The sequence below is a fragment of the Ipomoea nil genome, unplaced genomic scaffold, assembly GCF_001879475.1.
Source record: "Ipomoea nil cultivar Tokyo-kokei standard unplaced genomic scaffold, Asagao_1.1 scaffold0317, whole genome shotgun sequence".
Lineage (NCBI taxonomy): Eukaryota > Viridiplantae > Streptophyta > Magnoliopsida > Solanales > Convolvulaceae > Ipomoea > Ipomoea nil.
The window spans coordinates 2,449,248-2,460,605 of NW_017616745.1; the positions used below are offsets into that span (position 1 = coordinate 2,449,248).

The 11,358-nt window shown below is 38.7% G+C and overlaps 1 protein-coding gene across 1 annotated transcript; it reads left to right on the forward strand.

Moving 5' to 3' along the window:
- The first annotated feature begins 5,875 nt into the window (after nucleotides 1–5,875).
- Nucleotides 5,876–10,903, forward strand: LOC109169045 (beta-xylosidase/alpha-L-arabinofuranosidase 2-like). The gene is made up of 7 exons (XM_019317946.1): nucleotides 5,876–6,395; nucleotides 7,853–8,140; nucleotides 8,241–8,410; nucleotides 8,482–8,579; nucleotides 9,051–9,401; nucleotides 9,491–9,901; nucleotides 10,086–10,903. Exons 1-7 carry the CDS (start codon nucleotides 5,979–5,981, stop codon nucleotides 10,655–10,657), a joined length of 2,307 nt encoding a protein of 768 aa, XP_019173491.1. The 5' UTR covers nucleotides 5,876–5,978; the 3' UTR covers nucleotides 10,658–10,903.
- The last annotated feature ends 455 nt before the right edge of the window (nucleotides 10,904–11,358 follow it).

The following is an 11,358-nucleotide window of genomic DNA, read 5'->3' on the forward strand; positions in this document are numbered from 1 at the left end:
AAAATATTGATATAGACATTTTTACAGAAACTCATGTAAAGAAAATAATTTATCAAAACCCGTCATATCAAAAAGTAAATTTATAAAAAGTATGATTTAGGATTACATGCAGTAGAACTTGAGAATTATATATCCAATGTTTTAAAAGGAACATGGAGGGTTTGAGTTTGATGGGATGTCTAGAAGAGCGTGCAGTTTGATGTATAGTAGCGAAGAATCCATCCGGCCTACGTGGAAGGTGGATCAATGGCAGATCTGCCGCATCTCAGCGGCGAATCTGGGCAGATCTATATGAATCGTCCGATCTCTCTGAATTGAAGGAAGTAGGACAAGTATGGTGAGCCATGGATTCCAGCCGGACAAATCTGACACAACACTCAAGATTCCTCCGCCATGATAGCGACTTCTTAAGTGTAAATGTGTAATCAACAACACCCACTACTATATATGCATTAACCTTTTACTACTCAAGTAGATTTTAATACTTCCAATTTGGTTGGAAGTTGGTCTAAAAAAAAGAAAATAATAAAGTTGATTAGATTATTGACTCAATAATAATAACAAAATTTCGAAATTGATTTCGAGTGGAAATGGTCTATTTAGTTTTATTGATTTAAAATGATAATTTATGTATAACTTAGGTTAGTTTACCTCATTGTGATCCTTTACAAATTAGGATCGCAAAGCAATATTTATCTAGTGCACATTATCTTTAAGTAGTGATTGTGAAGTTTCTTTGTCACTAAAGAAAATTATACTGCCAAACATCTTGTGCTCAGATGACATGCGGTGACTCTCTCATATGGAAGGTCATGAAATCGAGCCTCAGTGGAGACGTAATACAATTAGGCCACTGAACTCAAAAAAACTACAATTGAGTCCCTAAACTAAAACATTTCAAGCAATTTGTCTAATTTGTAGGTTTTCACTCTTTCTAACAGGTCACCTAATTTTAAATATTTTTAAAAAATAATTTTAAAACATTAATTAATTTATTTTAACTAAATCAATAATTAATTAAAATAAGCTAAAATAATAAAAAAAAAAGTAAAATAAAAAATAAAAAGAAACATCATCTCCGCCAGAGACGTCTCCGGCCATGGCCATGGTGTCTTCTCTTTGCTCTCTATGTGCGAAGGCGAAGGCGCGAAGCGGAAGAGGGAAGTGCGGAACGCCGGAACTGCCGATTGCGAACTCCGAGTCTCCGACATGCGCACTGCCAGTGCGGAAGCGGAAGAGGGAAGTGCGGAACGCCGAAACTGCCGACTGCGAACTCCAAGTCTCCGACCAGCGGCAGGCGACCTGCGCGCTGCCAGTGCGGTTTGGCCTTCTCCAGTTCTCCCGGTCTCTCTGCGAAGTCGAAGCAGAAGTTTGGAACCGGCGACTGCAAACTCCAAGTCTCCGACGACGACCTGCGCGTTGCCAGTGCTACTCCGGCGAAGACGATTGTTTTTTTATTTTTTATTTTTTATTTTTATTATTTAATTTATTTTAAATAATTAATTTTTTAAAAAACATTTTAAATTGAGTGACCTGTTAAAAATGATGAAAACCTGCAAATTGGACAAATTGTTTAAAATAAGTTAGTTTAAGGACTCAATTGTAGCTTTTTTGAGTTCAGTGACCTAATTGCATAATTGTGTACGGTTCGATGGCCTATTTGACCCTTATTCCACCGAATTTTAAATTCTGGGTGAACCCAAATAGATATCGGTTCGGATATTTTAAATTTTGGTATATCCGAATATAAATTCAGTTCGGATATCGGGTGTTAAACATTTATCCACATCCGACCCGAAACTCGAACTAACCAAAATCTTATTATAAATATAAAAATATAATTTATATATTTAGCTTTAAATGTATTTCATAATTAATAATACATTAATTTTTAAAAGTCTATTAATTAATTATTAGTGTTTGTTTTATTTTTTGTTTGATAGTATATGGAAAAATATAAATAATAAAATCATTAAAAAATTTAAAATTGATAAAATAATATTTTGGGTATATCCAAACTAACCAAAAATAAACTCAAAATAATTTCACCCGAACCGAACATATCCGAATTAAATTTGGTTCGGATGTTGAGTGTCAAAAATATCACCCGAAATTTTCAGATATCCAAAATAAAATTCGAATATTACCCGAATCGAACCGACACCTACCTATAAATAAATATTACAATGTAATAAAGTCAGTAGCATTCGGAAAAACAAAAATCATACTGACTATATAATATATATGGTTAGAGAATTTAGCGGCCAGCCCAACTTACATGGAAAGAGTCAAAATACATCGCTAAGCTGGGCTTTTGTAACTTTTTGTCATCATGGTACGTACCACATTCATCAACCAACGCGCCATATTAGCCATTTAGCCTCACTTGCAACTTATCATATTGACACATGCTAATAAGTTTACTATAAATACCTTATGATCTATGCACCTTCAGTTCAATTCGTTCCTAAAATTACAAATTTCTCTAAGATTAAAATTGTACTTCGTACCAAGGACCTTGTGGTCCACTGGTACTAAATTACTCCTCTATGTAGAAAATTGTGGGCTTGAGTTTTAATGGAGGTGAACTATTGACTTTTTGTGCTTTAATAAATTGAAAAAAATAGTTATGAAGATTTGTACTCCGTAATACTTTTCCAGCGTGCAATGTTTTTGGGCATGTGATGTGCCTGGCGAGTCGGTGCTATTGGATGATTCATGATTGGAATACCGCAATTGATTGACACGCAACACTAGACATATCACAATCTTCATACTCTCTCTATTTCAATGTTTTATTATGCATATCTTCAAAAAATAAAAAGTTTTATTAATGCATCCGAATATAATCTGTAAGCGCAGTTCAATTGGTCACAAAGGTGAAAGTTGGAAGAATGATCAAGGATCAAGTCTTACCAGTGACAGTGTAGGAGCAACTTCTCAAAGTGAAGGGGGTTCCGGGTCACATGTTATTAGAGATCTAGACTCATCAACAATTCACTTGCTATCACATGTTATTAGAGATCGGGACTCAACAATTCACTTGCTGGGTCACATGTTATTAGAGATCTAGACTCATCAACAATTCACTTGCTATCACATGTTATTAGAGATGGGCGCTAGTCGGGCGCCCGGGCAACGGCGTTCACTTGCTATCACATGTTATTAGAGATCTAGACTCATCAACAATCATGGTTGCAGTAGGCGCCCGGGCAACGCCTAGCGCCTAAGCGGCCTAGTTGGCGCCTAGGCGGAATCTAGGCGGCGCTAGGTGGTCGCGAAAAAAACAGTAGCAGACTTGCAATTTGACAATTTTAATGAGGCTGTTTTCAACATTCAATCAAATAACACATCCAAATAAATGACATAATGACAATTCATAAGTCATAACATCAAAAGAATATTAAAAAAAAAAAAAAAACTCAAATGAAATACCCAAATACTTCAATCATCCAAAGATTGAAAGTATCAAACTAGTCTACGAGTGTATACATGTCATATTATATGTATATGTCATATAAATGGACAAAATTAGCAAGGTCGAGTCGGTCGGGTTAACTCGACTAACTCGACAGAAATTGACGAGTTAACTCGGCATAATCGGATGATTTAGGCGCTAGGCGGCTGAATTAGGCGCTAGGCGGGAGCCTAGGGCGGAAATCGCCACGGCCTATGGGCGCCTAGCGCCTAGGCGCCGATTACTCGGTGCCTAGGCGGGATTTTTACAACCCTGTCAACAATTCACTTGCTATCACATGTTATTAGAGATCGAGACTCATCAACAATTCACTTGCTATCACTATTATTAAAAATATTATTAGAAATCTGGCCACCCTCCGGCTAAAATTTCAAGCAACCACAGTGGTCGCCTTCTCGCCTTCTAAATCGAAGAAGGCAACCCATATCTGTGATAGCAGGTCATTTACCGATTTTTGGGTTTCATTGCATCAAAATGAATTATTGCTAGGTGTAATTGCACATTTAACAAGTTGATGGGGCTAATTGACTTTTTAGCTAAAGTTTGAGTGCCTATTTGACCATTTTTCCTTATTATTATTGTTGGTTTTATGGTCTAGGGCAAATTATGTCCTGGAAACGTGTTCACCGAGAATGGTGAACACAAGTCCAAACAACGTTGTTTTTAGGTAAAAAAAAAAAAATTCGCGGATGTGGAGTTAACGGCGCGCGTTTGATCAAATTATGAATTTTCTGTTATGAGATTATGAATGTAATGAAAATTCATAATCTCATAACAGAAAATTCATAATCGCATAAAAGTAAAATATTTATTAAATTATGAATTTTCTGTTATGAGATTATGAATGTAGTGTAAATTCATAATCTCATAATAGAAAATTCATACGGAGTAATTTCATAACAGAAAATTCATAATCTTATAACTGAAAATTCATAATCTTATAACAGAAAATTCATAATCTTATAACAGAAAATTCATAATCTCATGGTTCCAAAGTGAATGTGTAGACATGGTTCCAAAGTGAATGTGCAGGCATGGATTCATAATTTATGAATGTCTGTGATTTCGGACGGGAATGTGTAGGCATGGTTCCAAAGTGAATGGGCAGGCATGAATTCATAATTTATGAATGTCCGAAATCATTGCTCACCTCAAATTAAAGTGAAATCGCAAAATGTGAAAATGAAGAAGAAAAGTCACGCAATTAATTTTAAAAAAAAAAGAAAAAAGAAAAGAAGATAACGGTGTACTAACACCGTTGGAACCGTGTTCACCATTCATGGTGAACACGCGGTTCCATGGCATAACGATTGATGGTCTAGGGGTAGCCATTCGGTAGGCCAATACTACCGTAAAATACTAAGATTTGTGAATAAATGAGAGAGAATAAAAAGCCCTTTTATATTAGTTAAAAAAATCTGACCCTTTTCCACGGTGACCACGTGTGGATATTTATACAAAGAGATGAGCTTTCTACAAGAAAAGTATAGCAAAAGGTAGAGTTGAATCATCTAATAATCTACCATAATTAATGCAACATTTACTTAAGCTAAAACAGGAAGCTATTTGTTAGACAACATTTACTTATGTTTATCTTTTTGAAAAAAATCATAATTGAAGATCGAAATATCCATGTATTTAATGACATTTAAACTGTTTTGTTGATAGAGGACAAAAAATAATCATGTCAGAATAATACTAGGACCAAAGGAGTGTATTTTGAAAAATTGACTGCCACATATAAATCTAGGACAAGAAATGAAACTCTATATTATATTTTAAAAGCTTTGTAATAATTTAGAATTTGCATGGTTAAATTTTCTTAACATATATATTTGTAATTATTTTAATTTCAATTTTGTACTAATTTACATATTTAAAACTTTTAATTATCTTGTATGAGGTTATATAAGAGTTTTTCTATGCATATCTCTTAGTATTTTCAAATTTTTTGACACGGTTACAACTTGCAATTTGGTATGAAAGGGACATCATCCAAAAATATACTAACATGTTTTGGTATGATATAGTAACATTGGGAGTTTTTTTTGTTTTTTCTTTTTTTTTTGTTTTTGTTTTTAATTTAATTTAAGGAGGGACATCGTCCAATAAAATGTGACGCATATTATTGCACTCATGAATTATTAGTGGTATAAATATCGTTTTCACTGTTCGAAGATCACACCTTTTCTCTTTCATTTTTATTTCTTCATTTGTTCTCCTTCTGTCAATAATAAAGCTTCTCTTTATTCCTATTAGAAAAAAAATAATATATTATATATGTTACATTTTAACAATTGAAGAGCAACATTTGTGTACTAATAATTCAGATGTTACATTGATATACTTATATGGGACAATGTTCCATTCACGAGAAGCTACAAGACAACGTGGTTTAACTATAAAAACATCACTCCTCGAATCTCAACTTGCTACTACGAACTACGAAGTAGTTTCCATTTTCGTTTTCTTCTTCCTTATTTCATAGTAGGGAGAGGCCATGGAGAAACCAATGGCCTCTGTGCTTCTCTGTTCCCTGTTTCTCTCCCATTTTCTGTGCATCATCGGCCCGGTTCAGTCCCAGACCGCCCCGGTCTACGCCTGCGACACCGTGAAGAACCCGGGTCTGAAGAGCCTGCCGTTCTGCAACCAGCGGCTGGACGTGAAAACCCGGGTGGCTGATCTGGTGAAGCGCCTCACCTTGCCGGAGAAGATCACGTTCTTGGTGAACACCGCCGGGAATGTGAGCCGGCTCGGAATCCCGACGTACGAGTGGTGGTCGGAGGCTCTGCACGGGCTGTCGTACACCGGACCGGGGGTAAACTTCACCGGCGTGGTGCCCGCCGCCACCAGTTTTCCTCAGCCGCTCCTCACCGCCGCTTCTTTCAATGAGACCCTTTTTCACACCATCGGGAAGGTGACATTTCCCCACTTCAATCTCTGGTTTTACAGTTAAAGATTTGATTTTTAGCATTCACATTAGTATAAACTTGCTCATTTTGCTCCATTCTTGAGATTATCAGATGATTCTCTTGTTTGGGTATTGTTTGGTTCTTGAGATGAGCCCTCTAATCTTATATTTTGGTTTATTCAAGCAAGGATTAGGTGGTCAAAGAACTAATAGAATGTGGAAGAGGGGTGGGATAAAACAGTGATTTTGAACCAGATAAACCCTTAATGGAGCTGTTTATGTTAATCTTTTTGAGTGACGAGGGAAACCCGCACCCACTATCTGAAGTGTGCATTGGTAAACCCCGTTCGACCCTAAGGGTAAATCGGTCTAGTTTGTCCATACCTCAAACCAAGAAAACCGATAGACTCCTCTCGTTAGGAGTTGAACTTGTAACCTTGAAGCTACCAAGCTAGTAGCCTAATCGATTTGATTGGGTTGGGTAAATTATCTCTTGTGACCCTAGTCGGTAAAGGACCACAAGTTGGTAAATCGACCTAGGTTATTCATAGTTGATCAGTTCAAACCAAGAAGACAGATAGACTGCATCCACTGGGAGTCAAACTTGCAACTTTATGGTTACCAAACAAACTGTCTGACCAACTTGGTTGGGGTTGCCCTTTATGGCCCTGTTTGGTAAAATGGCTGTTAGCTGTTAGTTGTTAGCTGATTGTGTTAATTAGAATGTATAAATAGTTGATAACATTAGCTGATTGTAGAAAAGTGTTTGGTAAATTAGCTGTTAGCTGATAGCTATTTGGTATAATTTCTTTTCTCAAAAAGCTAATTGAAAAAGTTGCTTGGAGTAGCCTTTTGAATTTTAGCCTTTTGAAGTTGCAAAAAGTTAATTAACCAAACATTTATATTGATATTTTAACTAAATCAAACAATTAATAGTTGTCAAATAAGTCAAAATTGGCCTATAGGCCAATTTTTTTACCAAACAGGGCCTATATGAATCTTGTCGGTTGTTTCTAAGGTTATGGTGTTTCTTCATCAGCTAAAGCATTCTTGGCAGTTCAAATTGACTAGTACTGCACAGTAGATTACATTTAATAATGGAATTTTGAATTTTCACAGATTAGGCAGATCCAATGGGAATGGAAATACCCAATTATTAAAAGCTCCATATAATGGTTGAACTAATAGTACTGGCTGACAATAACTTGTTTTAGATAGTAGCATATGAAAAGGACATATACATTGGACTCCAGCTTGCAATGTGCTATGTTTAGGCAATCAGCTGCATAGTAGTTCTCGATATTTGGTTATAATGTTGCATCTTTTCGAGCTAAAAACGTTGGTTGTGAATTACCTACTCGATATTCAAAGAAGAAAACTAAGTTATTGATTTAGTACTGGAGTAGTTAGGGTAAATTTTATAGAGAGCAGTTGAGTTACAGATGAAATATTGATGGGTGCAGGTGATTTCCACCGAGGCCCGAGCAATGCATAACTATGGTTTGGCGGGGTTGACGTACTGGTCCCCGAATATGAACATCTTTCGGGACCCTAGGTGGGGGCGGGGTCAGGAAGTCCCGGGGGAAGACCCGACTCTTACCGGGAAGTATGCTGCAGCCTTTGTTCGGGGCCTGCAAGAACGAGACGATGGCAACAAAGAAAAGCTCAAAGTTGCTGCTTGTTGTAAGCATTATACAGCGTACGATGTCGATGACTGGAAAGGGTACCAACGATACAATTTCAACTCCGTGGTATCATTCCTCCGCTTTTCGTTCCCGTGTAGATTCTATTTTTTTTTAATTGAATCTTATATTGTTCTCACGGAAATAAAGCGATTGTTTCTTGAGTTAGGTAACAGCACAAGATATGGCTGATACATATCAACCCCCGTTCGAGTACTGTATTCGCGAGGGAAAGGTAGCGAGCGTGATGTGTTCCTACAACCAGGTCAACGGCAAGCCAGTTTGCGGGGATTACAGCATTCTTGCGGGTGTCATTCGAGGCCAGTGGAATTTGAACGGGTAATGTTTCGATAAAAATTGTATCCGGGGTAGGCTTCGATTGAATGCTAATATGACTATCCGTCTTGCAGATACATAGTAACGGATTGTGACTCGTTTAATGCCATGTACAATTACCAACACCTCACGAAAACGCCCGAGGAGACTGCGGCTTTGGGATTAAATGCAGGTGAGCCCGTCTTCCACGATTCAGAAAACCGTTAAAAATGTATTAATGGTTAGTTCAGTATGTAGATGTAGTCCACATAGAAAAAATAAGAGAGAATATATGGGTTTATAAGGTCATGGGTTAGACTAGCTAATTGGTTGGATTCAATCTTTTAGTGTGATTTGACCCATGTGCATTATAGTCCAGTTGAGTGACCCTAACCCAATCTTGGTTTATAATAACAATTGACAGAAAAGCCACAAAAGACAGCATAATAGCCTTTGAACTTTTGCGTATTCTATAGACTTTATACAACCATACCTAGTAGTCTAGTACCCACAAATGGATTACAACTAAGGTATCCTATGATTCACATTTGACTTTACATGTAAAAGTGTCTTAGTTCACTATTTGCACCTTTTTCTTATGTTGGTCGTTATGTGCTCTTTGTTTAGTACTTCTTTAGATAAAAAACGTGGTTTAATGTAACAGGGGTGGACCTTAATTGCGGGCCGTTCTTGGCCAAGTACACTCAAGGGGCGATAGACAAAGGACTAGTGAAGGTATCGGAAGTTGATCGAGCTATCTCTAACAATTTTGCAACTCTTATGAGAGTTGGATTCTTCGATGGGGATCCGAGACAGCAACTCTATGGGAAGCTCGGGCCGAAGGATGTTTGCTCGCCTGCCCACCAGGAGCTCGCCCGTGAGGCTGCGAGGGAAGGAATCGTCTTGTTGAAAAACACTGCGGGTTCTCTCCCTCTATCCCGCGCTGCCATTAAGTCCTTAGCACTCATCGGCCCCAACGCTAATAACCCGTACACAATGCTTGGCAATTACGAAGGTATCTTTGATATATTTTTCTTGATAAGTTCCAACAATTTGAATATGGGTTTTCATTTACTTTCCCCGGGAACGATTTGAAATGTGTAGGTAAACCGTGCAAGTATACTAGTCCTATACAAGGCCTATCGGCCTTGGTTGCAACGAATTACTCGCCTGGCTGTGATAACATCAAATGTGCCACTGCCCTACTCGACGATGCGAAGAAAATAGCGGCCACGGCTGATGCCGTGGTCTTGGTAATGGGTTCTGATCAATCTATCGAAACAGAAGCGCGGGATAGAGTTAACCTCACCCTTCCCGGGCAGCAGTCATATGTAGTGTCGGAGGTTGCAAAGGTTGCCAAGGGACCCGTAATCCTCGTTTTAATGTGTGGAGCTGGCATGGATGTTTCGTTTGCCGTCAAGGATCCTAAAGTAACGAGCATTCTTTGGGCTGGATTCCCCGGTGAGGCCGGTGGAGGAGCGATTGCAGATGTTATTTTCGGGTATCATAATCCAAGTAAGTGCACATTCCCTCTTCAAGAAAACAAAAAAAAACTAACTTTTTATAGAGTTGCCAAAACAGGTCAGCTGGGCCCAGCCCGGCCCGGCAATAATACAGGACGGGCTAGCTCGGCAGACTAAGCCCGTTTTGACGGCTCTACTCTTTTAGTATCGGTAGACTAAATGTTTGCTCGTTTTAGGTGGAAGGCTACCGAATACATGGTACCCACAATCGTTTGCAGACAGCGTATCCATGATCGATATGCGAATGAGGCCAGACCCGAAAACGGGCTACCCGGGCCGGACCTATCGCTTCTACACGGGCCCAACGCTCTTCAAATTCGGGTACGGATTGAGCTACACCAAGTTCAGACACAGCATAGTTCAGGCTCAAGACTCCGTCTCCCTCGCCCTCGACCAAGGCCACCCCTGTCGGTCCACAAAGTGCGAGTCCGTCGATGCAGCCGAGCAGACCTGCGCCAGCTCAGCCCTCGACATTCACCTGAACGTGAAGAACGTGGGAACGGTGAGCGGGGGCCACTCGGTCCTCCTCTTCTCGTCCCCTCCGGCACTCCACAACGCCCCCCGGAAACAGCTCGTGGGGTTCCAGAAGGTGCGTTTGAGCCCTAACGAAGACGAGGTTGTCGTGTTCAACGTCGATGTTTGCAAGCACTTGAGCGTTGTGGATGAGGCTGGGAATAGGAAAGTGGCCTTAGGACTTCATGTTCTTCACATTGGCCATCTTAAACATTCCTTGACTGTGGAGATCTGAGAAACTCCAGAAAATCACAGTTGAAAATTTATTGTATCCTTTCCTTTTTCTTGATCACCAAATCATAAGACAAAACAGGAATCAATGTGTTCACAAGATTGGAACTTTCCAAAGTTGGAATGAGTTTGAAGGCAATTGTAACAAAGCTCTCAATTCTTTCAAAGTGTCCAATTCTCTTGTGTAGACTCAGAAGTTATGAAAAATTAAATGAAAGGATGATCTTTTACTCTTCCTTTCACCTCTTTAGACCGGTTTGTTCTACAGTCGATTTTTTTTTTTTTTTTTTCGCGAGCCTTTGTGGGCTAGTTTGTGAAGCCTACAAATTAGGATTATGCAACCCTAATTCGCCTCATGCGGACTCGCGGGCCTCACGTGCTAGCCTATGAGCTAACTTCAAAAATAAAAAAAAAATTATTAATATTATTTTATATTTAAATAATTTAACCTAAATAATATTACATTTTTTCGTGTTCAATTTTTTTTTTTTTAAATTTTAATGTTATATATGTATTTTTTAATTTATGAAATGCCCGCGGGCCAACTTGCGTAGCCCGTCAACCCGTGCGACTAGCATTTTCGCGTGTAAAAAATTATAGGCCCTAACTCGCTTCATCGTAGGGCGGTTTAGGGCTAGCCTGCGGACTTCGGCCCATCTTGATACCCCTATATATTAGATTATCAACACTTATTGTCAGAATATC

Excerpts from the sequence above, each read along its gene's own strand:
- LOC109169045 (XM_019317946.1), top strand. The coding sequence starts at position 5,979 with ATGGAGAAACCAATGGCCTCTGTGCTTCTCTGTTCCCTGTTTCTCTCC. Across the intron at positions 8,141-8,240 it reads GATACAATTTCAACTCCGTG|GTAACAGCACAAGATATGGC; the intron begins GTATCATTCCTC and ends TTCTTGAGTTAG. Across the intron at positions 8,411-8,481 it reads GGCCAGTGGAATTTGAACGG|ATACATAGTAACGGATTGTG; the intron begins GTAATGTTTCGA and ends TCCGTCTTGCAG.